The sequence below is a fragment of the Myotis brandtii genome, unplaced genomic scaffold (genome assembly GCF_000412655.1).
Source record: "Myotis brandtii unplaced genomic scaffold, ASM41265v1 scaffold363, whole genome shotgun sequence".
In the NCBI taxonomy this organism is placed as follows: domain Eukaryota; kingdom Metazoa; phylum Chordata; class Mammalia; order Chiroptera; family Vespertilionidae; genus Myotis; species Myotis brandtii.
Window position 1 is genome coordinate 2,092,820 of NW_005363938.1, and position 25,123 is coordinate 2,117,942.

At 46.8% G+C, this 25,123-nt stretch overlaps 1 protein-coding gene across 1 annotated transcript in view; it reads left to right on the plus strand.

The window, feature by feature from the left end:
- Window positions 1–25,123, plus strand: part of ABCC1 (ATP-binding cassette, sub-family C (CFTR/MRP), member 1) — a 106,681-nt gene that overhangs the window by 29,576 nt on the left and 51,982 nt on the right. Inside the window, exons 8-12 of the mRNA XM_005872052.2 lie at window positions 6,192–6,422; window positions 7,391–7,568; window positions 9,379–9,540; window positions 17,077–17,169; window positions 18,854–19,057. Of these exons, the coding sequence (XP_005872114.1) occupies window positions 6,192–6,422; window positions 7,391–7,568; window positions 9,379–9,540; window positions 17,077–17,169; window positions 18,854–19,057 (868 nt within the window). The remainder of the gene's footprint in view (window positions 1–6,191; window positions 6,423–7,390; window positions 7,569–9,378; window positions 9,541–17,076; window positions 17,170–18,853; window positions 19,058–25,123) is intronic.

The window sequence follows — 25,123 nt, forward strand, 5'->3', positions numbered from 1 at the left end:
ATTATGGGGGAGGGAGGCTAGGTCTCTGAGGGGTACAGAGAAGAAAGAGATAGGATTTCTAGTGCTAGGGTTTAAAACTAAACTTTATCAAAGTCATAAGGACCCTCGGTTTCAAGAAGAAAGAAAAGCTAAGAGTCCTGATAGTAAATGGTACATTCTTGAGAAGCGTCAGTCCTGCCCTCTTAGCCTCTGGATTGGTCCGAGATGGGAATCCTCTAGAGCAGTGGTCGCCAACCTTTCGGACCTCACGGACCACCGGTTGGTGACCACTGCTCTAGATGACGGCTGGTCTGGATCCTGGACGTCAGGTGGTTTGGATATCTGAACGTCCTTCCTTAGTCCTTCAGGGGTGATGAGAGGGTTACCTGGAGGTCTGATGTATATCCAGGTATTGACACGGGGGGTCAGACCGGACCTGGGGTTCAGCAGCCTCGGTTCTTGAGGTCAGGTCAAGAAAGAATTCAGAGTCAAGACTCAAACTGTCAGAGAATATTTATTTGGAAAATCATAGAAGTAGAAGAATTGAATGTAGGAAACAAGTTATAGAGGTAAAGGAAGGGCCCTTGGAGCTTAGAAGTGAGGAAGGTAAAGGTGACACACCTGGGGGGAAGAGGAGGGAGAGGGGGCGGAGAAAGGCACGGGCATGCTGCTGGGTGCTCTCCTAAGGGTTTTGAGGGTGGAGATTTTAGGAGAGGTCCCAGGGTTTTCCAGGTGTGTCCTTTCAGGGTCAGGGCAGGGGTCATTATTCAGTGCAGCTGGTCCTGAGGTCAGCTGTGGCATAGCTTGTCTGCTTTTGCTTTTCTGGGCCTGGAGCTGAAATATAACTGAGGCCTAGAAGTTATCTCGAGGGAGGAAAGGTCAAGGGGTCCAAACCTCATGACACATGATGGCGATATGTTCCATGAGGTAAGGTCACCCGGGGCAAGGTCCCATCTTACAATTGTCCTTTGTTCGGCATCCTTGGCTTTCCACCCTGGTGACCTTCTGTACCCGGCCCATCGTCCTTGCTCTGCTCATGTCTGACTGCCTCAATCGATAAGTTCCCGGGATAGTTCAAACAGGAATGGAATTGTTTCCTCAGGCCTCAACTTCCTTGTTTTTAGGAATTTAGCCGTTCAACTCTAGTGACTCCATTTTATTTCTTCACTCTATTCCTCAGCTTTAAGGAAAAATAGAGATAAAAACCACGCTCCACATATCCAATTTAAAAAATCAACATAATGCTAATGCTCTCACTAGACCTTAAAGGAAAACTAAAAGGCGAGGGACTTATAATAAACGACACGTGTTTCAGTGTGTAAATGCTCAGGCGTGCAGTAGAATAGAACCAAGGAGTCGCTGCTGGCTCCTAAGGGGAGACTTGTCTGCAACAGCTCAGCTGACTGGTGTGTGGTTCTGGAGACCTGATCCACCAGCGCCCTCACAGACCAGGAGTTTGCTACGTGGTCACCAACGCTTGGCCAAGTTCCTAACCAAATAGAGTCTTTCCCTAATTTGCACAGTCATTGCATTTCTAAAAAAAAACAAAGAAAAATTCGAGGCATATTTAAACTTGCAAAAAAGAAAATGCACACTCTGTATGGATTTATGTCGGAAGATGGCATTGGATTCTAGACTTAGGTAATTCTAGGCCTTCCACCTGCGTGGATGTCCGCCGGGTTCTTCGTTTGGGATTGTTCTGTACCTCACAGAAGGTCTGGTCTCTGGCTCAGTGAGTAGGACCATCAGAGAATGCAAATTTGCAAAACACAGGCTTCGAAGCCTGTGTTTTTTGAGGAAGGAAAAGCACACACACACACACACACACAAAAGATAACATAGAAAGAAAGAATATCTTGAATCATTTGCACTTGTGACGTGTAAATCCTGCAGGGCTGTGCTTTCACAGGAGGGGCTCATTGAGAGGTGGTGGTGGTGGAAACGTGCCTCAAGTTGGTAAGATCCTTTCTCCGTGATTGCAGATGAAGTCTGCCCTTCTGTGTTATATTGGGTATTATGGGTCCAAGATCACGCTCAGAGTATATCCAGAAATGTGGAATTTTAATCAGGCTAAGACCATTTTAAGTGTGAGATTTCACCTTTGCCAAAAGATGGAAGACCTTATTTAACCAACGACAGACGAAGCCATCCATAGCTCCTCAATGCTGCTTGGTGGGTCCAAGGCCCTTCCGCCTGCTCTCCCACCCGCCCTGGCTATCTCGAGGCTCTGTGCTTCCTGGAAGAGGTGTCCCAGCTCTTTTCAAAACCCTTAGTCTCAGGCCCTGCTCACCCTGTTCCCTGTGCCCAGAGCCCCCTTCGCCTCCCAGCTGGGCCTGTTCCTTAGCCTGCAGGTGCTGCTCCCACAGGCTGTGAAGACCCATTTCTCTCACGAGCTCCTTGATGGTGGGGCCCTCCCAACGTTTGGCCCAGGGGATGTATTCAGTCCATTCATAGATGAGTGACGTCGAAATCCTGTCGAGTCTGCAAGTCCCTTTTTCTTCCCAGTTTCCAGCTCCTTCGCCTGTTTCTGTTCCCCTGTTCCAGGCAGTTTTCTCCCGATTCAGACCTTCCCCTTTAACTTTCCATTCCCCTCCTGCTCACTTCCTCCTTCCCTCAGTACCTTCCTCACAGGGCCCTTGTCACTGTGTATTTTTTTTTCCTGACCAGGCCTTAGCTGATCCTTTCCACTGTTCTTGACCTCTTCCCCCAGGCCTGAGCCGTCCTCCTTTCTGCCTGCCCAAAACCTCCTCCTATTCCTTTGGCAGCCACAGAAAACAGCCCTGGGTTAGCCAGGCCACGCAGGCGCAGGGCCAGGACCCAGCTTGGGAAGTGGCGCAGAGAATGAATGGGGGAGGGCTGAGCCACTCCCTTCCTCTCTGCTGGCTGCCTTCTCCTTGCCAAGAAGGCATGTGTGCTGAAAGAAATACCAAACCCAGCCAGACACCTGGGAGAGTTAGCAAAGTGGGCAAGGGAGGACCTTACGTGGTCACACGGACAACGCGGAGCACAAATCCTCTGTGGCCCGTGGAATAATGTTCCTCTTCCCCAAAGATGTCCACATCCTGATCCCCAGAACCTGTGACTGTGTCACCTCCCATCGCAGAGGGACTGGGCGGGTGGGATTGAGTGGAGGATTTTGAAATGGGGAGACACGTGGGCCAAATAATCACGTGTCCTTATAAGAGGGACACAGAAGGTCAGAGGGGGGGCGGATGCTATGCTGCTGGTTTTGAAGGCAGAGGAAGGGGCTTCGAGCTGGGACTGTAGGTGGTTTCTAGAAGCTGGACAGGCAGGGAAGCTGGTTCTCCCCAGAGCCTCCAGAGCAATGTAGCCCTGTGTGCCCACTTAGGTCTCCGACCGCCAGGAGTATGAGCTGATAAATCTGTGCTGTGTAAGCCACCGTGTGGGTGGTAGCTTGTTACAGCAGCCACAGGAAGTTGTGCAGCTTCACACAGTTCACTTTTACTCTGGGTGCAGCGGGAAGTCGTTGGTGGAGGAGAATGATGAGTTTTTAGGATGGTTCCACTGGCTGCTGTACAGGGAGTTGGTTGTAAGGGAACAAGAACGGGAGGAAATGGGGAGTGGCGAGGCGGCCCTGGCAGTGGTCACTTGCTCGGGTGGAGGCTGTGGAGATGGAAAGAGTGGACATACATCCCAGATGTGGAACGGACAGGACACAGGCCTGCTCAGATCCAGGAGACTGAGGGCGGTGGGGTCCGGGATGAGTCCCATGTTTCGGGTCCTTTCCTGGGGCAGGGAGCACAGAGGAGAAAGACCAGGACTTGACAGAGCCTCGACTAGGGCCCACAGTTCGGAGTGGGACACGGCCAAGGCAGGTGGGAAGGCTGTGGTCTCCATGGTCCAGATGGGCAGGTGTGGCATAGATGTGACAAGCAAGAGTCCCCTGAAATGAAGAGATCAACCAAAGAACTTGTATGCATATATGCATAACCCATGGGCAACGACAATAGGGTGGTGAAGGCCTCGGGCAGGAGGCGGGGTCGGACTAGAAGGGGTCAGTGGGAGGGGAAAAAAGGGCATACTTAATACTTTCAACAATAAAGACTAAAAAAAATAAAATATAGCAACAAAAGCAAACAAAATGTTCTGGGGGGAAAAGGATCAATTCAGAAAAAAAAAAAAAGAGTCCCCTGAAATCAAATGCTATTCAGCGAACTCATGCTGTGGAAGAAGTTTATAAGTTGTAAATGTTAGGGTTGGGTGGGGATGAAGCTTGGAGTCCAGGCTTAGCCATTTGAGGATGTTGTTTTCACTGCATTTTGGTGGATGGGAGCTGGGGGGTATATCTGCTGCTGCATAGCAAATTGCCCCCAAACCCAGCAGCTGAAAAGAACAATGTCCATTCACTATCTGAGTCAGGGATCCAGGAGCGGCCTCGCTGGGTGGTTCTGGCTCAGGGTCTCTCATGAGGTTGCAGTCAGCAACCAGGGCCGCAGGATCTGCTCCAGGTTGCCCATGGTTGGCAGGTTAGTGCTGGCTGCTGGCGAGGTCTCACCATGGGGGCCTTTCCAGAGGCTCATTGAGTGCCCTCGCAACATGGCAGTTGGCTTTGCCCAGAGTGAATGACCTAAGAGATGACAAGGTGAAAACCACAGCGTGTCCTGTGGCCTAATCTTGCACGTGATGCTCCACCATTTCTGCAGTGTCCTCTTCCGAATGAGAGAGGACTCCACAGGGGCATGTGTGAAGGTTCCGATTTTTGCACATCCTTGCAAACACTGTTTTATCTGACTTTCTCATGATAGCCATCCTCCTGGCTGTGAAGTAATACCTCACAGTGGTTTGGGGTTGCATTTCCCTGATGACTAATGATGTTAAGCAACATTTCGTATGCTCACTGGCAATTTGCATATGCTCTTTGCCCCTTTTTTTAAAAATTGGGTTGTCTTTTTCTTAGTGAGTTGGAAGAATTCGTTATGTGCTGTAGTTACAAGTCCTTTATCAGACTTTTAAAAAAATCCTCACCCGAGGATATTTTTCCCATTGATTTTCAGATTGAGTGGAAGGGAGGAAGGAAGGGGGAAGAGAGAGAAACATCAACATGAAAGAGACACATGGATTGGTTGCCTTCCACACACACCCCTACTGGGTCTGGGAAACCTGCAACCAAGTACGTGCCCTTGATCGGAGTCGAATCTGTGACCCTTCGCTCCGCACATGCCTATGTTCTAATCACTGAGCAAAACTGGCCAGGGCCTTTATCAGATTTTTGATTTGCAAATATTTTCTCCCATTCCATGGGTTGTCTTTTCACTTCCCCCCTCCCTAATGAAATCTACTTCTCAAGGACTGTGTGAGGATTCAGTTTCTTGATGGTGTCTTTTGAAGTACTATTTTTTATTTTGATGAAGTTCAGTTTATTTTTTCTTTTGTTGCTTGTGCTTTTGGTGTTATATCTAAGAATCCATTGCTAAATCCGAAGTCATGAAAATTGACCCCTATGCTACCTTCTAAGATTTCTATAGTGTTAGCTCTGTGTTTAGGTCTCTAACCCATTTCAAGTTAATTTTTTATATGATGTGAAATAAGCGATCAGCTTCATTCTTTTGTCTGTAATAACTGGTTTTACAGCACCATTTATTGAAAAGACTATTCTTTTCCCATCGAATGGTCTTGCAACCCTTGTCAAAAGTCATTCGGGTTTATTTATGGATTTCACTTCTGTTCCATTGATCTGTGTATGATTATCCTTAGGTCTGCCTTAATTATGGTTGTTCTATAGTAAGTTTTGAAATGGGGAAGTTTGAATCCTCTGACTTTTTCAAGATTGTTTTGGCTATTCTTGGTCCCTTGAGATTCCATATACATGTTAGTATTAGCTTGTCAGTTTCTACAAAGAAGCCGGCTGGGATTCTGATAGCGATTGCACTGAATCTGGGGCTGGCACTTTGCTGTGCCCTTCACGCATATTAACTCATTTCATTTTCACAGCAGCCCTAGGAGATAGGTCCTCCTTTAATCTGCATTTTACAGACGAGGAAACTAAGGATTTGCCTCAGCCACACAGCTGGCCAGTGGCCGAGCCAGGATCCTGAGTCCATGTTCACAGCCACCGTGCTAATAAGCTGCCTTTGCGATAACTGGGGCTCTCTGGCCGAGCCTCCCAAAGGGTAGGGTTCTCTGGCCGCCCTGCCGCCGGTGGGCGCAGCCTCTGGCAGACCCCACATGGCTCCACACTCCTTGTGTTCCAGGCAGCCGGTGAAGATCGTGTACTCCTCCAAGGATCCCGCCAAGCCCAAAGGGGGCTCCAAGGTGGATGTGAACGAGGAGGCCGAGGCTCTGATTGTCAGGGCCCCCCAGAAGGTGCGGGAGCCGTCCCTGTTCAAGGTGCTGTACAAGACCTTCGGGCCCTACTTCCTCATGAGCTTCCTCTACAAGGCCCTGCACGACCTTATGATGTTTACCGGCCCGGAGATCTTGAAGTAAGACCCCTTCCTTTCCAGCTGGGCGACTCTTCACATCCTTCTAACGCTCCCTTAGGGTCAGGGGCTGCTCCAGGGGGTTTTTACAGCCCAGTCTCTCCGTCTGCCTGCTTTGCTTGGCGCTTGTCTTTAATAGCATCTTAATTAAGGCCACTTTGATCGCAAGTAACAGAAACTACTTACTAGGTTCCCCTGAAGCCAAAATGGGGGAAGAGAGAGGACTGTCTTGGGCAGCAAAGAGCACCAGATCCCATGAAAACTGCAACTCAAACCAGAAAGTCAGAAAGGAGGTCACCTCTCTCTGCTCTGTGTTTACTACCTCCTCCTCCTCCTCCTCCTTCTCCTCCTCCTCCTCCTCCTCCTCCTCCTTCTTCTTCTTTCTCTCTCTCTCTCTCTCTCTCTCTCTCTCTCTCTCCCCCCCCCACTTTTTTTCAAATTGGGGCCACACATTTGTTCTGTAGTCCTCCCTGCTCTGTCCCCTTATGCTCTCTATTTGGTCACAGTGGGTGACTCACGGGTGCTGAGCTGGAGCAGTCAGTGCAGGAAGCCTGAGGCACCCTGTCATACCTGAGCTGCTGTCCAGTCAGATCACCACCGGGGATTTGGTTTTCAACCTATAAAATTGAAGTACTGCCCTAACCGGTTTGGCTCAGTGGATGGAGTGTCGGCCTGAGGACTGAAGGGTCCCAGGTTCGATTCCAGTCAAGGGCATGTACCTTGGTTGCGGGCATATCCCCAGTGGGGGGCGTGCAGGAGGCAGCTGATCGATGTTTCTCTCTCATCGATGTTTCTAACTCTCTATCCCTCTCCCTTCCTCTCTGTAAAAAATCAATAAAATATATTTTTTTAAAAATTGAAGTAGTAATGCTATCCTCTCCCGGCTTGGGGGAAAATAAAAATGCTGAAGCCGAAGGACTTTTTCCCCACACGTGTGCATCATTCTGGGCTCTGTCCTTGCACCTTCGCAGGTTGCTCATCAAATTTGTGAACGACAAGAAGGCCCCGGACTGGCAGGGCTACTTCTACACTGCGGTCCTGTTCCTCAGCGCCTGCTTCCAAACCCTCATGCTGCATCAATACTTCCACATCTGCTTCGTCAGCGGCATGAGGGTCAAGACCGCCGTCATCGGTGCTGTCTACCGGAAGGTGGGTGAGGCCAGGTTGTGAGCACGTGGGCTGACTTTGACATCTGCTGCGGCCCCAGAACCTGTAGGGACTTGGCTGGGTCCTCTGGGACCACCACGGGGATTGCAAGCCCAGCTCCTGGAGCAGTGGCTCCGGGGTGGCCTCAGTGACTGCGGACGGCACGGGTTGGCAATTCTGCATTAGGCCTCAGCAAAGCAGGTTTCAGGGGTGAGCCTGGAGTCCTTGAGCCCCCATGGCAGCCATGGGAGACGGAATTTCTCAGGCGGTACTTGATTTGGGGAAATCCAAGTTCAAATCCTAGCTCTGCTATTCGTAGTCTTGTTTGAGCTTGTTCTAACTCTCCATTTGAACTGAGCAGAGGGCCCCTCCCCTGGGTGATAGGGTACTTAGCAGGCTTTAAAGGAGCTGCATTACCTTCTTGGTCACTCTCTCCTTAGCCTCCGGGGCAAGGACACTGCTTGGGCCCCTGGGCTGGGAAGAGACTGTCTAGCACAGGGGTGGGCAACCTTTTTGTGAGCGCGTGCCAAAACCAGCAAAATCTCTGGCTCAAAATTCTTCTGCGTGCCAACCCTAATTTTTTGAGAACATGTTACGCCTACTTGATATCTCTTAAGGTGTACATATGTGAAGAACCTTGAAGAAATAATAAAATTCATTTGAGCAACAAAAACACAGTATATGATGATGAAAAATACATTTATTTTTTAATGTATACATGTACACTGACAGTCCGATAGAAAACTTTATGACTCCGTTTGATATTATCAGTGGGACTTTTGCTGCTGCATCACTGATGACAGAGATTTTACATCAGGTTTATATTTCATGACCTTCAGAGATATGCACGAGCTACTACTTTCATCCGTCAGGCTACTCCTATTACGAGACTTAACAAAATTCATCACTGAGAACAAAGATTCACAATTGTAAATGGAAGATTATAAGAGAGGGTTTCACGTGCCAGCAAAAGTTACTGGCTTGCCGTGTTTGGCACACGTGCCAGGGGTTGCCCACCCCTGGTCTAGCAGATAGGAAGAATGGCCTAGATCATTGGTTCCCAGCCCTGTCTGCAAGTCAGACTCACTTAGCGAGCTTCACACATTCCTGATGCCAGGGCTGTTGCATCCCAAGAAACCAAATCAGGATCTCTTAGGTGGGACCCAGGCATCATTATTCCTCAAAGTCCCAGATCACAGTGTGAAGCCATGTCTGAAAACCAGGATGTTTTGTCCCTCCAGGTGATGTTTGTCCATGTCGGGAGATGTTTTTGGTCGTCAGACCTGAGGGTGCGGGCATCTAGTGGGGAGTGGCCAAGGATGCTGCTAAACATCCTGTATTGCACAGGACAGCCCCACCAAGCACGACCCAGCCTCGAATATCTGGAGTGCCAACATGAGAAACCCTGGTCTAGACCTTGGTCCCTCAATGTGTTTGGGGATGAGCAGAGCCATCTGGGAGCCTATTAGAAATGCAGTCTCAGGTCCTAGCCAGTCCTGAATCAGAGCCTACATGGTAATAAACTTCCCGGATAAGGCGTGTGTACACGAAAAAGGATGCAAAGTCCAGGTTTAGGCAACTTCCGAGGTCCCTTCCACTGCCTCACATAGGAAGGCAGTGAGTGCATCAATACGAGTGGGGGCTTCATGCTGAGACAGACGAGTTGGGAAGGCAGGTAAGTCAGCAGGGGAGGAGGAAAGAGCAGTGACCTGTCCACTCTTGAGCAGCCTCCTTCTTTCACCAGGGCCTGGAGGCAGAGTACAGGCTCCTCCTCATCTGCCACACTCACCCTCCCCTCTCCTTTGTCCTGCAGGCCCTGGTGATCACCAATTCTGCCAGAAAGTCCTCCACGGTTGGGGAGATCGTCAACCTCATGTCTGTGGATGCCCAGAGGTTCATGGACCTGACCACATACATTAACATGATCTGGTCGGCCCCTCTGCAAGTCTTCCTTGCGCTCTACCTTCTGTGGCTGGTGTGTGTCCGATGTGGGTGCCTGTCATGTGGGAGGGACCTCCGTGTGTGGGTAGTGGGGGCGAGGGAGTGGATGTTGGCGACAAGAACCACTATAGCTCACTGGTAGTTCTTGCTGTCATTTACATTTTCTTTTCTGACCATCAGCCAATTCCTGGATATTTTATTACTTTCCTCAGTTGTTGGGTTATGTTCTTTTTGGTGGCATAGTATTTGCATTCATCTTTTCTTGAAAATACATGTAATTAACAACCTTACAACATACGCACCATATTTCTGCCACTGTATTCTCCCAAACACTAACCTAACTCATTTATTCACTAGCCCTGAATTATGTTGGTCATAATCTCTTGGTCGCAAGGGGTAGAAATATACCAGATGGAATCAGCGGAGGATGCTGAACTCCCCTCTCCCATGAGCAAACCCAAATACACGGGTATGCTGACAGTGAGCAGTTCCTGACTAACAAGGTAAAGAGATGAGTAGAGATGGCCGGGAAGCTAGGGAAGCCCTGCGGGGACTCTCCGAGCTGGAGCAGCGGGTGTTTACATTCCCCTCCACTTCCTTGTGGCTGGTGGAGCTCTGATCTGGGCCTTGGCCTATCTGCAAGATCACCCCAGCAGTTAACAGCTACATCGCCCAGAGCCACTGCCTCTGAGCAAGGGAGCAAATGGGAACAACAGGTGTCACCACTGGCATCTGGCAGGAAGGCCAGGAACCACTCCAGTCACACCAGCCAGCGCCCCAGGAGCCAAGTGCCTGCCTGGATCCAGCTGGATTCCCCAAACTACCCAGCAGAGGAGCCTGCAAAGAGGTCACTTCTACACAAGATCACTTTCTGCATAACAAAAAGAGAGAGACATACAGAGAAGGCTGGACAGCTGCGAGGGCTCTCCGAGGACTGCAGATCATTGTTTATGTCCCCCTCTGTCTCCAAAGGGTGGGCGGGGGCTCTATCCAGGTGCCCTGGCCTACCTGCAAGATCGCTGAGTGTGCTTCTGGACACACTGCCTGAGCCCATTTCTGCCGCGAACAAAGGGAGCAAGCAGAAGAGAATCAACAGGGCGTTGCTGCACAATGTGTCCTCCCCACTTGGAACCACTCCAGCTCAGTAGGCCAGCAGTTTGGACACCTTAGGCACCTGTTCAGCTCCTACCGGCCTGCCAAAACCACCTGGCAGCCTACAGAGACTGCTTCTCCATTAGGCCACTTTTTCAAGACTGGGAGAGAGAGCTATTTTGTCTAATTTATGTAAACAAACATAGAAAATCAAACAAAATGAAAAGACAGCAGAATTTTTTAAGTTAAGTGAATGAATAAGAAAAATCCCCAGAAAAAAACCCCTAAGGAAATGGAGGTAAGTAATTTGTCTGATTAAGAATGAAAAGAAATAGTCATAAGGATGCTCACCAAATTGCGAGTGCAATAGAGGAACTTTGGGAGAACAACAAAGAGACAGGAGAAGAACGAACAAAGCAGACCCAAAGAAGACAATAACTGCAATGAAAAATACGTTAGAAGGAATCAACAGTAGATTGGCTAACACAGAAGAATGGATCAGTGACATGGAAGGTAGACTAGTAAAATCAACCAATCAGAACAGCAAAAAGAATTTTTAAAAATGAGGACAATCTTAGGGACATCTGGGATAACATCATGCACACTAGCATTCATATCATAGGGGTTCCCAGAAGGAGAAGAGAAAGGTACAGAAAACCTATTGGAAGACATAATGGCTGAAAACTTTCCAAATCTGAGAAAGGAAACAGACATTCAGGTCCAGAAAGTACAGAGAGTTCCAAATAAGATGAACCCAAAGAAACCCACACCAAGATATATTACAAATTAAAGATGAGGATACGATCTTGAAGGCAGCAAGAGGAAAATGAGTTATGTATAAAGGAAATTCCATGATGCTATCAGCAAATTTACAGGTCAGAAGGGAGTGGTAGGACATCTTAAAAGTGCTGAAAAAAAGGAACTTACACAGCAAGAGGAAAATGAGTTATGTATAAAGGAAACTCCATGATGCTATCAGCAAATTTACAGGTCAGAAAGGAGTTAGGACATCTTAAAAGTGCTGAAAAAAAGGAACTTACAACCTAGAATAATTTCCCCAGAAAGATTATCATTCAGAATTGAAAAGAGAAAGAGTTTCCCAGACAAGTAAAACTAAAGGAGTTCATCACCATTAAGCTAGCTTTGCAAGAAATGTTAAAGAGTCTTCTTTAAGCAGAAAAGAAAAGGCCATAACCAGAAATAAAATATGAGAACAGAACAAAAAAAGTCACAGTTAAAGCCAAATATTTAGTAAATGTAGCTAATCAGACATTTGAAAAGCTACAATGAAGGTCAAAAGAAAAAAGTACCAGATTTCAACACAATACATAGTAGCAGATACAGATTACAAAAAGATCTAAAATATGACATCAGTAACATAAGTATGGAGGGGGATTGAACGTAGTCCTTATACATTCAAACGTAAGTGTCTTAAAAAAGACTGCTATAGATAAAGAATGACATACAGGGTGGGGTAAAAGTAGCTTTACAGTTGTGCATATGGAAAATATCACAAATAATAAGTGAGAATAAACTGTGTTTTGCATACTCATAAACCTACTTTTGTTCCACGCTGTACATAAGACTCATGGTAACCACAAACCAAAAATCTACAAAAGCTATACGAGGAACAAAGAGAAAGGAACACTTAAGAACAACAGTAAACCCCAAGGGAAGAGATCAAGAGAAGAAGAAAGGAATAGAAGGCAGCTATAAAACAACCTAAGAACAATGAACAAAACGGCAATAAACATACTATTAAGAACCACTTTAAATACAAATGGATTAAGTGCTCCAATGAAAAGACGGGGTGGCTGAGGGGATTAAAAAACATGCCCCATGTATATGCTGCCTATAAGAGATTCACTTCAGATCGAAAGACACATACTGACTGAATATGATGGAATGCAAAAAGATATTTCATGCAAATAGAAATGAAAAAAAAAAGCAATATCTTTTTGGATGTGTCTCCTCAGGCAAGGGCAACAAAAGAAAAACAAATAGATAAATGGAACTATATCAAGCTAAAATGGTTTTGCACAATGAAGCAAATCAAAACAAAAAGACAACCAGCCTACTGAATGGGAGAAGATATTTGCAAATGATACATCCGATAAGGGGTTAATATCCCAACTATATGGAGAAACTTCTACAACTTAGCACCAAAAAGAACAATCCAACTGAGAAATAGGCAAAGGACCTGAATAGGTATTTCTCCAAAGAGGACATATAAATAGCCAACAGACCTGTTAAAAGATCCTCAACATCACTAATCACCATGGAAATGCAAATTAAAACCACAATGAGCTATCCCCTCACACCTATTAGAATGTCAGTCGTTAATAAATGGACAGATAACAAGTGCTGGCGAGGATGTGGAGAGGGAACCCTGGTGCACTGTTGGTGGGATTGTAACGCTGCAGCCACCAAGGAAAACAGAATGGGAATTCCAGGAAATTAAAAATAGAACCACCGTATGAATCAGCAATTCCACTTCTAAGTATTTATCCAAAGAAAACAAAAATACTAATTTGAAAGGTGTATGCACCCCTGTGTTCATTGTAGCATTACTAGTAATAATCAAGATATAGAAGCAACCTAAATGTCTATCCATACATGAATGGTCACACAATGAAATATTATTCAGCAATAAAAGCGAATGAAATCTTGCCATCTGCGACATAATGGATAGACCTAGAGGGTATTGTGCTAACGGAAATAAGTCAGACAGAGAAGGCAAATATTATGATTTCACTTATATGTGGAATTTAAAATAGCAGAACAAATGAATAAACAAAACAAAACAAAACAGAAACAGACCCATAGATACAGTGAACAAGCTGACAATTGCCGAAGGGGAGGGGTATGGAGAGATGGGAATAAAAGGGAAAAAAAAGAAATGATGAAAAAAAATTAATGAGAAAAGTGGCAGGGAAAAGAAAGAAGGCACTACCCTCAAAGTATTTGCACTAGAGTCCACTACCAATGTCTGCTGAGTAATAAAGTGGTCCGAGAGGCCCCTGTTTAGCCAGCAATACTTTTCGCCCTCAGGTTTCTTAGAGATCTCGTGATGCAATTTGGTGTTTGAGGTGGATAGGATCACAGCAGGCATAATTGTAACATCTGGGTATACGTTCCTAAAAAGAAAATAAATCAGTTTTAAAATAGCATAGGCAAATTAAGGGAATTTTGTGGGTGCATGCATGTAACTGAAAAGTCCAGGGACTTCAGGCATGGATGCATCCAGGAGTTCAAGGAATACTGTAAGGACTTAGTTTTACTCTTTAGTCATTTTTTGGCCCTCTTTTCCTCTGAGTTGACTTTATTCTCAATGGGGTTTCCAGCTAAATGGCTTTTATACTTTGGGCTTGTATCATTTTTACAGATAGTGGTGTCAGAGAAAAGAACATTCCTCTTTGCCTTAGCTAGAGTCCCAGGGAGCACTCTGATTGGCCTGGCACAGTGCTCTTCACATCCCTGAACCAGTCACTGTGAGGCTGGAGGCAAAGTATTCTGATTGGCCAGCTAGATCACAAGCTCTCTCTCATTGTGAAAGGGGTGGAAGTATGATTGACAGCCCTTGTACGAGGCAAGGAACAGCTCCCCAAATCAAAAGATGAGGAGCGAAGATGCCCATATTCTAACACATGACTTATTCTTTCTCCCTTCTGAGCCTTTCCTTCCAGTAAAAATGCCCTTCCATCTTTCCTCCCTAAGGATGAAATCCCACCCATCCCTCAAGGCTGTGACAAATGCCACTGATTTTTTCCTTCTCAATTAGATGGACTTATTCCTTTATTGAACCCCAATAGCTTTAGTATAGAAACTCGTCTGATTTTCCCTTATAGAATAGTTTTTTGCACACTCAGTGTACCACCCCTTCCTCTTTTAGGGGCATGTTAGCTATTCATGGACTCACAGGGTCTTGTTTTCCTATCCGTGGGTATAGTCCCAACATGTGCATAATAGGTGCACAAAATTATCTGTTGGTTTGGTTGTATTTTACACTTTTGGTGTATTTATAGATCAGACAGCAAATGATTATAAATTGTTTCTGTTAATGAAACTTAGGAAATAAATACCACTATTTAGATGTTAAAATTAATGTCTTTTCCAGCATCCAGTTTCCCAGAAAGTGTTGGGATACCCACTTCCCCAGCAGGTGCTGCTGTGGGTAAAATATCTTTTTAAATATTTTTAGACTTACTTTTTGGGTTGGTTTATGAACTATGAAGAAAATTGCTTTGTTTTCAATGAGGGATGCTGAATGTGTTATTGGCATTTGGGGCCAGATAATTCTCTATTGTGGGGGTTGCGTTCTTCGTTGTAGGATGTTTTAACAGCATCCCTGGCTTCTACCCACTGGACACCAATAACACAGCTCTCCTCTCAGTCCCCAGTAAGGACAACCTAAATGTCTCTACCAGGGGTCCTCAAACTATGGCCCGCGGGCCACATGCAAATACAAATATTGTATTTGTTCCCGTTTTGTTTTTTTACTTCAAAATAAGATATGTGCAGTGTGCATAGGAATTTGTTCATAATTTTTTTTTAAACTATAGTCCGGCCCTCCAACGGTCTGAGGGGCAGTGAACTGGCCCCCTGTTTAAAAAGTTTGAGGACCCCTGCTAGACTCTAGACATTGCCAGATGTACTCTGGGGGCGGGGGGGAGTCCTATTTGGTTGGGGATCACTGACTTAGACCAAAAATAGGATTTCTCTATTTGACTATCAAAAACAGTGCAAGCTCTGGAATCGGACTGCCTGGGTTCAAATCCTGCCCCTTCCATTACTAGCTCTGTGTCTTAGTCACTTAGTGTCTCTAAGCCTCAGTGTCCCCTTCTGTAACTTGTGATAACGGTACCTCTCATCGTAGGGGTGTTGGGACAATTTAATGAATTAATGCAGGTCATGCTTGTGGAACAGTGCGTGGTATACAGATGTTCTCAGTCCCTTTTAGTTACTGGCAGAGTTCTGAATGCCTTTGATTGTTGGTAGGAATCACCTTTGTTCTCACAGGTAGATTAACCTTCACTTGGATCAGCAGTAGTATTTTTTTGGAACTAGGCCCAGGGCCCTTGCAGGTGACTACTTGGAAGGGACTAACGCTCCTGTTTTTCTGAATGCCTAAGGTGGGGGAACCACATGACCCTCGAGTTCCAGCTGCATGTTTCAGCTGAGAAAAATGCACCCTGGGCTAACTTCTCAGGCTGTCTCCTGTGCCTGTGGCAGTTGGAAGATACCGATCTATATGGCCGGCCCTTCTTGACCTCTCTGAGACAGTAGTTTCCTTGTTTGCAATGGGACAAGAGAAAAAAAAAATCTACAATCTCTTATCTACAGATCCCAGCCAAACAGTCTGAAATCCCGAAGTTTTCCTTAACTCATTTGGTGGCAAAACCTGACCTGAACTGAAGCGAACTCCTTGTGACCTTGATTATGTCTCTCATTGTGGATATTCCTGTTTTGCTGCTGAAGAATCAGTGCCTTTGCTCATGGAGTGCTGTGCCGGGCCTGGTGGGGTGGATGCATAGAAGGGCACATACACCTGTGTCGGGGTCCCCGAGAGCACGTCAGGTCGATGACTTACTAGGAGGACTCGGGGCTAGAATCTATTACAGCAGGCTGAGTGAAGGGGTGGAAGTTTTGGGGGGAAACCAGACACAGGCTTCCAGGAATCCTTTCAGTGGTGACACACAGGATGCCCTGGATTCCCCAGCAACCAGGTGTGACACATGGGTGGAACGTGGCCAGCCAGGGAAGCTCAGTAGAGACCTGGAGCCCAGGATTTTTATTGGGGGATCTGGTCACATAGCCTCTACCTGGCACTTACCAAACTTCCAGACTCCCAGCAGGAAAAGGGGTGTTCAGCACACACCATATTGTTTGTATAAACAGTTCAGGCGCAGGGAGCCGCTTGCATCAGTTCTGAAAATGATGGGAGCTCTCCCCAAACCCGAGCTCCCAGATGCCAGCCAAGGGCCAGATTGGTAGCAGACCTTCAAATATAATAACCTCGGGCTGGCTGTGGTAACTGTGTTCTGCTCAACACCTTATTACATCTGGTCCCAACGGTTCCAATAAAGGATCATGAACCTGCATGTTCTTTTTAATATATATTTTTATTCATTTTAGAGAGGAAGGGAGAGGGAGGGAGAGAGAGAAACATCATAGATGAGAGGGAATCATTGATCAGCTCCCTCCTGCACGCCCCCTACTGGGGATTGAGCCTGCAACCCTGGCATGTGCCCTTGACTGGAATCAAACCCAGGACTCTGCAGTCCACAGGCCGGTGCTCTATCCACTGAGCCAAACTGGCTAGGGGCGACCTGCATGTTCTTAAAGGGGCTGAGGTGCTCAGGAATAAATCTGAAAATTGGGTGAAAGAGTGGAAGTGCCTCGAACCTGCTGGGCGGAGTCGGAGTGGTGGCTCAGCCCAGGAAGCCTGTGTGAACCTTTGTCCTCTTTCCTTCCTTAGAACCTGGGCCCCTCCGTCCTGGCCGGGGTGGCTGTGATGATCCTCATGGTCCCCCTGAACGCTGTGATGGCCATGAAGACCAAGACCTACCAGGTAGGTATCTGTCTCCACCAGACTCCAACCTGGGCCCTGGCCTGGGGTCTCTCTACTTGGGTTTTGGCAGAGTTTCTTCTGCTCAGGATGTGGGGTTCTCAGCCTTGCCTACCTGTTGGGATCCCCGGAGGAGCTTTAACAAATGCTGATGTCTGGGCCCCCATCCAGGGATTCTGATTCACCTGATATGGGTGGGGCCGGGCATCACAAGTCTTTAAAGCTTCCTGGGTGATCACAATGGGCAGCCCAGGTTGTGAGTGCCCGAAATCATTAGACCAGCGGGCCAGTGACAGAAAACATGTCTGGGAGCCTCCGAGAAATCCTTACTTCCCCGGAATTTATTTGTGTGTGCATTTTTAAGAGTTAAGTAAAAATGACCCCTACGCCCTCTCCCCCCTTTACCTTATGCTTGATACAGTGATCAACTCTTTAGTTTCTGAGATACTTCGTATTTTAAGTTCTTAAATACCCAAGTAGCAGAGTGAATGCTTACTCATTATAAAAAAATGTTCAAGTAATACTAAGGTGCATAGATTAAAAGGGGATGTCCCCTCTCGCCCACAGTGAACACGGACCTTTCTGTGCATGCATAAAGAGATCTGATCATATAGTTAGGTGTGGTGTGGATATGTATGTTTTTGTGCTATTGTGACCACATGTATTTTTACACGGGAGGGCCTGTTTGGCGGCCTGATGTCATCATTTGACACCGGGCCTCGGGGATTTTTCTGTGGCGTGAGTCTGACTTCATCCTCTTGAACTGGTGCCTGATGGTCCATAACAGAGCCGGGCCAGCGTTTACTTCCCTGTCCCTGCCGATGGCTATTTATGATGTGCCTGTGGAGTTTCAAACGAGAGGGCCCGGCCCCGCTGATGGTGCCCGAGGAGAGATGACTCCCAGGATTGTGGGGATGAGGCCCCAGCAAGCGGGGGCGGGTGGGCAGGAGAGGAGAGGAGAGGAAGGGGCTGTGGCCCTGCCGCCTTTCACGCCTGCAACCCGTGGGCTTCCCTGAGAGCCACCTCTGAAACAGCTCCAGTCACGGCTCCCACTCCTGGTGCTCGGTGTCCTCATCGGGGGCCCAGGCATGACCGTGGCGCGCATGATGGGGTTCTTGTGAGCATTAAATGTCCAAATGCATGTAAAAGGCTCAGAAAAGTGCCTGGCACATGGGAAGAGCAAGATTGCTCTTACCAATATTTAACAGCTGCATGGTGTGGACACCCAGGGGTCAGAACCAGTGCCAGCTGTTAAAGAAACATTTCAGTATTTTACCAGTATTATCGCTGAAAATTCATAAAGAAAATAACGAAACAGAGGGAAGAACCCAACATCATCTCTCTTGTATTTGAATCTGCAGTGTAGGGACCATGTTCCCTTTTTTCCCCTGGGTACCTGAAGGATTTTTCTTGCCTCTATTCCTCAATCTTACAGGTTTCTTTGTGTCTAATTTAACATGATTCAAAGCAGGGTTCTGTTTTCTTCCCCACTGATAGAAGAGTCCCTTGGAGCGCTCTCAGGGTCAGGAGTAGGGTTCATGGCAGTTGCAGGGTTGGCTCAGTTTTCACACCCTCAGGAAGGCCCATTTGAATAGGTTGGGGGGATGAGTGATGGATGGTGTGATGCCAAGGCCAGAAGTGAGCAGGCCAGCCCCCAGATGTGGGCTGATTGCTCTTCTCTTTGAAGGTGGCCCACATGAAGAGCAAAGACAGTCGGATTAAGCTGATGAATGAAATTCTCAACGGGATCAAAGTACTAAAGCTTTACGCCTGGGAGCTGGCATTCAAAGACAAGGTGCTGGCCATCCGGCAGGAGGAGCTGAAGGTGCTGAAAAAGTCTGCCTACCTGGCCGCCGTGGGGACCTTCACCTGGGTCTGCACACCTTTCCTGGTGAGTGAAGCCAAGTTTATCTTGGCCACATCATTTTATATTGCTTTATTATCATACCTAAGTATTTTTAAATTTTAACAAGGCCTTCTCCTATCACTCCCTTTAAAAAGTGCCCTGCAGCCCTAGCTGGTTTGGCTCAATGGATAGAGCATCAGCCTGTGGACTGAAGGGTCCCAGGTTCGATTCTGGTCAAGGGCACATGCCCGGGTTGCAGGCTCGGTCCCCAGTAGGGGGCATGCAGGAGGCAGCTGATCAATGATTCTCTCTCATCATTGATGTTTCTATCTCTCTTTCCTTCTCCCTTCCTCTCTGAAATCAATAAAAATATATTTTAAAAATAAAATAAAATTTAAAAAATAAAAAGTGCCACACACCCCCCTTTATTTTATTTGTAACACTTGGCAGCTTCCAGCCCATGGTCCTCAAAGTAGCCAGTTCAGCAGCTGTTTGTTACGGGTTCCCCATGAAATAAGGAGTTTGGACCAGAATGTCCACCAGCATCCTCTGCTTCCTCCATCGAGAAGGTCTTGCCAAGAATAAAAATGTCAGCTGAGTTAAACCGGGTGCTCAGTGCCGTAGTTGAGCTACATTACGGTGCCGGGTCCTTACCTACTGCTGACCGGTCACAGACTTGTGTTGGCAGTGACCTGTGCACCACACTTCGAGTGGCAATGCCAAACACACTAGAAAATTTCCTTATCCTTTCACTTATTGTGTCTCTCTCTACTGGAATGTCAATCCCAGGAAGGCAGGGATTTTGTCTTTTCTATTCAGTTGTAGTAGAAATAAACAATACAATAATTAAGAAAGAATAATACAAGAATAAACTCTGCTTTGTGTACTCACAACTGTAAACCTACTTTTGCCTAACCCAGTATATTTTTACGGGAATTCTATGAACTAAAAGCACACATTTTCATAAATTGTCCAATTTCCTATTAGACTAACATCTGTCTCATCACAGCTGAGTTGCAGGTGGAATGTTTAAGGAAACTCCTGTCTTTTCAGTGTTTGTTGAAGTATATTTATTCTAAGCTCAGGGGCCAGACGTAGACAGGTGTGGACCACAGGCCGTAGTATGCTGACCCGGCTTAGAGGAATGGAATGTTCTTCTGAGAGTCAGGACGTCTGCTGATTCTGCTGCCAGCTCAGGGTGTGACCTCCTCCTCTGGTTTTCACATATTAAACACGAAGGGGTTAGGCCACAGGGATGTCACATATGTGGCCCTGCCGTCCCCCTCCTCCCTTGCCCATTCCAGACATCCTCAGTCAGTCACGGTGTTCCCACCCACCGAGTTAGGTTCGAGCAGTGCCCCAGGGGACCACTGTCAGCTACTGGAGTTGGCACAGGGAGTGACTTGCCATCTCCTAGCTGTTCTGGGACTCTGTTTCCAAGAAGCCTTCCAGCTCAGACACAGTGGCATTCCGGGCTAGAAGGTTCTACCGTCTTATTCTTTCACCCTCCAATCTCCCTGATTTTCCCCAGGGATTCAACAACCACCTTTGATTTTTAAAAGTAAAAACAATGTAAGACTGGATGGTAGTTATAGAGGGTGTTCATTTAATTATTTTTCTTTAAGTTGTTAAATAGTCTCTACATGTTTATAACTGTACTAGAGGCCTGGTGCACCACATTCGTGCACTGAGGGGGGGCGGTCCCTCAGCCTGGCCTGCACCCTCTTGCAAGTTGGGAACCCTTGGGGGTCCTTAGCACTGCTGTGGAGGCAGGAGAGGCTCCTGCCACCACCTTTGCACTCACCAGTCGTGATCCCGGCTTTTGGCTTAGCGGTGCTCCCCCTGTGGGAGCACACTGCATTGAGCATCTGCCCCCTGGTGGTCAGTGCGCGTCATAGTGACCGGTTATTCTGCCGTTCAGTCGTTTTGCATATTAGCCTTTTATTATATAGGATTCTATTTTGTATATGTGATACGTTTTATTTTAAAAACAGTAATGTGTTGCTGTGGTAAAAATCGTTAAAGCTGTTTTGAAGGATCTACAACAGGGCTTGCCACCTCAGCGCTGTTGACATTTGGGACCCCGATAATTCCTTGTCTCTTTGTTGTAGAGGCTGTTCTGTGCATTGTAGGGTGTTTAGCAACATTCCTGACCTCTACCCTCAAGATGCTAAGTGGTGCCTCTCCCTCCAGTGTGACAATCACAAAAGTCTCCAGACATTGCCAAATGGCCCCCCAGTTGAGAACTGCTGGTCTGCAGTGAAAAGCATAGCTCTTTTCCTCCCAGCTTCTTTTGTGTATTTCTAGAGAGAGCCTATATATCAGCATAACAGTGACTATGCATAACAAATGTCATTAAACTTATATGTCTCTTTTAGTTACTTTTGCATATTAGCCTTTTATTATATAGGATTCTATTTTGTATATGTGATACGTTTTATTTTAAAAACAGTAATGTGTTGCTGTGGTAAAAATAGTTAAAGCTGTTTTGAAGGATCTACAATAGGGCTTTGTAACCTCAGCGCTGTTGACATTTGGGACCCCGATAACTCCTTGTCTCTTTGTTGTGGGGGCTGTTCTGTGCATTGTAGGGTGTTTAGCAACATTCCTGACCTCTACCCTCAAGATGCTAAGTGGTGCCTCTCCCTCCAGTGTGACAATCACAAAAGTCTCCAGACATTGCCAAATGGCCCCCCAGTTGAGAACTGCTGGTCTGCAGTGAAAAGCATAGCTCTTTTCCTCCCAGCTTCTTTTGTGTATTTCTAGAGAGAGCCTATATATCAGCATAACAGTGACTATGCATAACAAATGTCATTAAACTTATATGTCTCTTTTAGTTACTTTTACACAAGTGATAGCAAATCATATAGAAATCCAAGGCGTTTTGTTTTTGTTGTTTTTTAAAAAATGTATTTTTATTGATTTCAGAGGGATAGAGAGATAGAAACGTCAGTGATGAGAGAGAATCATTGATCTGCCGCCTCCTTCATGCCCCACATTGGGGATTGAGCCCACAGCCCAGGCATGTGCCCTGACTGGGATCCAGACCGTGACCTCCTGGTTCATAGGTTGACACTCAACCACTGAGCTATTCCAGCCGAGTGAAGGCATTTTGAATTGCCCCCCCACTTTTTTTTAATAGGAAAAGATCTGCAGCCAGAGGGAGCAATGATAGGGTTTAATCCATGGGTTGTGTTACACTTAGGATGGGGGACGTTTTTTCCCATCACCCTTGCTCTGCACATTAAATCCTCTGATCAAACAGAGTTTCCAGCTTGTCATCTGAACATGTTAGCCCTTCACTTACTGTTTCTTGCCCTGGTCTCTATTAGGAAGCCATGGCAAGAGATGCTGAGGTGTGGACTGGCTTTTCTTGATCTTGAATTTGCCACTCAGTTTTGGGGTGGGTGATGGGCTTCCTGAGATGGAATTTGTTGAGCTGGGTGTCAGTCAGGACCTTGGCCCTGGCTGAGGCACCGAAGCCTCTGACTACATTAGGATAAAATATGTGGCCCTCGGTTCCCCTGGACGGTGTTTGCTGTTCATTTCCCTGGTGAATTCCTGAGCTTCAAGGATGATGAGGTGTTTACCCGCTGGTAGGTGTGATGGAAGACAGAGGCCGCGGGAGGTCAGACAGGAATGGGGGTGCCATATGGTGGGATTGATGGGACTGTTTTTCTAGGTTACAGAGCCTGGCATTTATCATGTCCACTTAATGCACTTTCCTAAAACAGCATCCCCAGGCAGCCGGCAATATTTAGCATTTTCCATCTTGGAAGATTTGTGAGCTTGCCTCCTGCTTTACCTTGTATCTCCTTTCATTAGATAGTTACCATTCCAGGGGTCATACGTGGACCTTGGGGTTTTTTGCTTGTATCCTAGAATATAAGGGACTTGGCAAATGGTGCACACTCAGCAAGTGTATGTAGAGAAATGAATGAATGAGATATTTGAGTAGACTATTTGTCTTGCAAATAGTCAGGAACTGTTTGTCTTGCAATAGTCAGGAACTATTTGCAAGACACAGAAACTTAACTTAGATCTGACTAGAGTAAAAAAAAAAAAGAACGAGGGATTTTTGAATCACAAGACTGAAAAGTCTAGGAAAGTGCTGGTTTTAAGCATGACTAGGGTTTCAGGCATGGCTAGATCTAAGTGCACCAAAGATCTCTATCCATCATTTAGCTCTACTTTATCCTTTCTGGTTTTTTGTTTTGTTTTGTTTTTTTTGTCAGATGTGCTCACCAAGCAGTTACAGTTCATCCTGTTATCTCAGTGAGGAGACAGCCCCCCCTCTCCCTGTTAGCTCCTGCAAAGCTGTGGGATTGAGTCTCATTGATGGCAGTTGGCTACATGCTTATCCTGAATCACTACAGCCAGGGAGATGGTATGCTTAGATTAACCAGGCCTGGGTCATGAGCTTGGGATGGGATGTGGGCGATTCCTCTTTGGCGGAAGCTTCTAGACCAGCGGTTCTCAACCTGTGGGTCGTGACCCCGTTGGGTGGTCGAAGGACCCTTTCACAGGGGTCGCCTAAGACCATCGGAAAACACATATATAATTACATATTGTTTTTGTGATTAATCACTATGCTTTAATTATGTTCAATTTGTAACAATGAAATTAGGGGTCACCACAACATGAGGAACTGTATTAAAGGGTCGCGGCATCAGGAAGGTTGAGAACCACTGTTCTAGACTGAGGCTGGGCGAGGTTCAGTTCCCCAAAGGGAAATTGAGATGTTGTTACCAGCAACTGGGCAGTGGATGCTGGGCCGGCAGTAAGAACAGATGTCAGGTTGTTGGGGTTGGGCTGGCATGGATGGTTCAGTCATTTGCCACATTTCTCCGTGGAGGCACTGTTAGCACTTAGAGTGGGACGGGTGTTCTTCGTTGTTGGTGAAGGATTTCTCCCATTCCTTACCCTCACCCATGACAAGGCGGTAGCAAACCCCAGCTCCCCACCACCTACCACCCCAGTCACCTTCACACACTTCCACACACCCCCTGACAGAGAGAACCAGGTTAGACCTATTTCCTACTGGACTGAGCCTCAGTGAATCAGGCAGGCTACTTCCCGGTCCAGCTGGCAGGAGCCAGGGACCCATTAATTGCCCCAATGCTTTCTTTTCTCTGACAGAGAGAACCAGGTTAGACCTATTTCCTATTGGACTGAGTCTCAGTGAGACAGGCAGGCTACTTCCCGGTCCAGCTGGCAGGAAGCCAGGGACCCATTAATTGCCCCAATGCTTTCTTTTCTCCTAACAGCCCATTGGCAGCTAGACTGAAGGTCACTGCTTTCTGCAAGTTTTATTTGGATGGGCTTAAATGTGGTTCCTTTCACTCACGGGTGCATGCTAGCAAGATAGACTGTCCTTTCATGACCTTCCCTCATTTAATTAGCTAGAAAACACACCCCTGGGTGGAGATTTAATATGCTGATGAGACATGTGACGCATGAAGAAGCATGTAGTTACACACACAATTGCCAAAGAGTCCCCGCCTCTACATGTTTAGATGTCACACTTAGACATCACCTTTCCCGCCTCAACTTCTTTCAAACCGTTCCCTGGCTTTTGTTTGGGGAGCAACATTTCTCTTTCTCCCTTAATTGTTTCCCTCAATGCACCAGCTACATATGGTAAACCTGTTGCCTGAGCACTACTTTCTGGGGAACTCACATGATTTCTATCTCGGACGTTCCCAAGAACCCAGTGGGTTCAATGGTAGGATTCTCACCTGCCTCCCAGGTTCAATTCCTGGCCAATGCACCAGGCTCTATATTGGTTTCTGGTGATCTGTTCTGATTTCTATCCAGGGTGCCGGTAATGTCAGGATCTCCATGCTTGCCTCACCTCTAAGCACACAGTGCCTCGCACATAGTAGGTGCCCAGTTACTAATAGGTGGATGAATGAAGCCAAAGCTGTGGGTCTGACAGGGGCCATATGATGTTGCTCCCTCTCTACTCACGCCCTGTGCCGCCGGCAGCCACCCCATCACTTGGGCTGAGGGAGCTGGTATGTTCTGGTGGTGAGATCTTTGACGCCTGGTGTTCTCCGCTGCTGAAGAGACACATCTGAGTGTATGCTCTCCTGCCGTCAGGAAATCCAC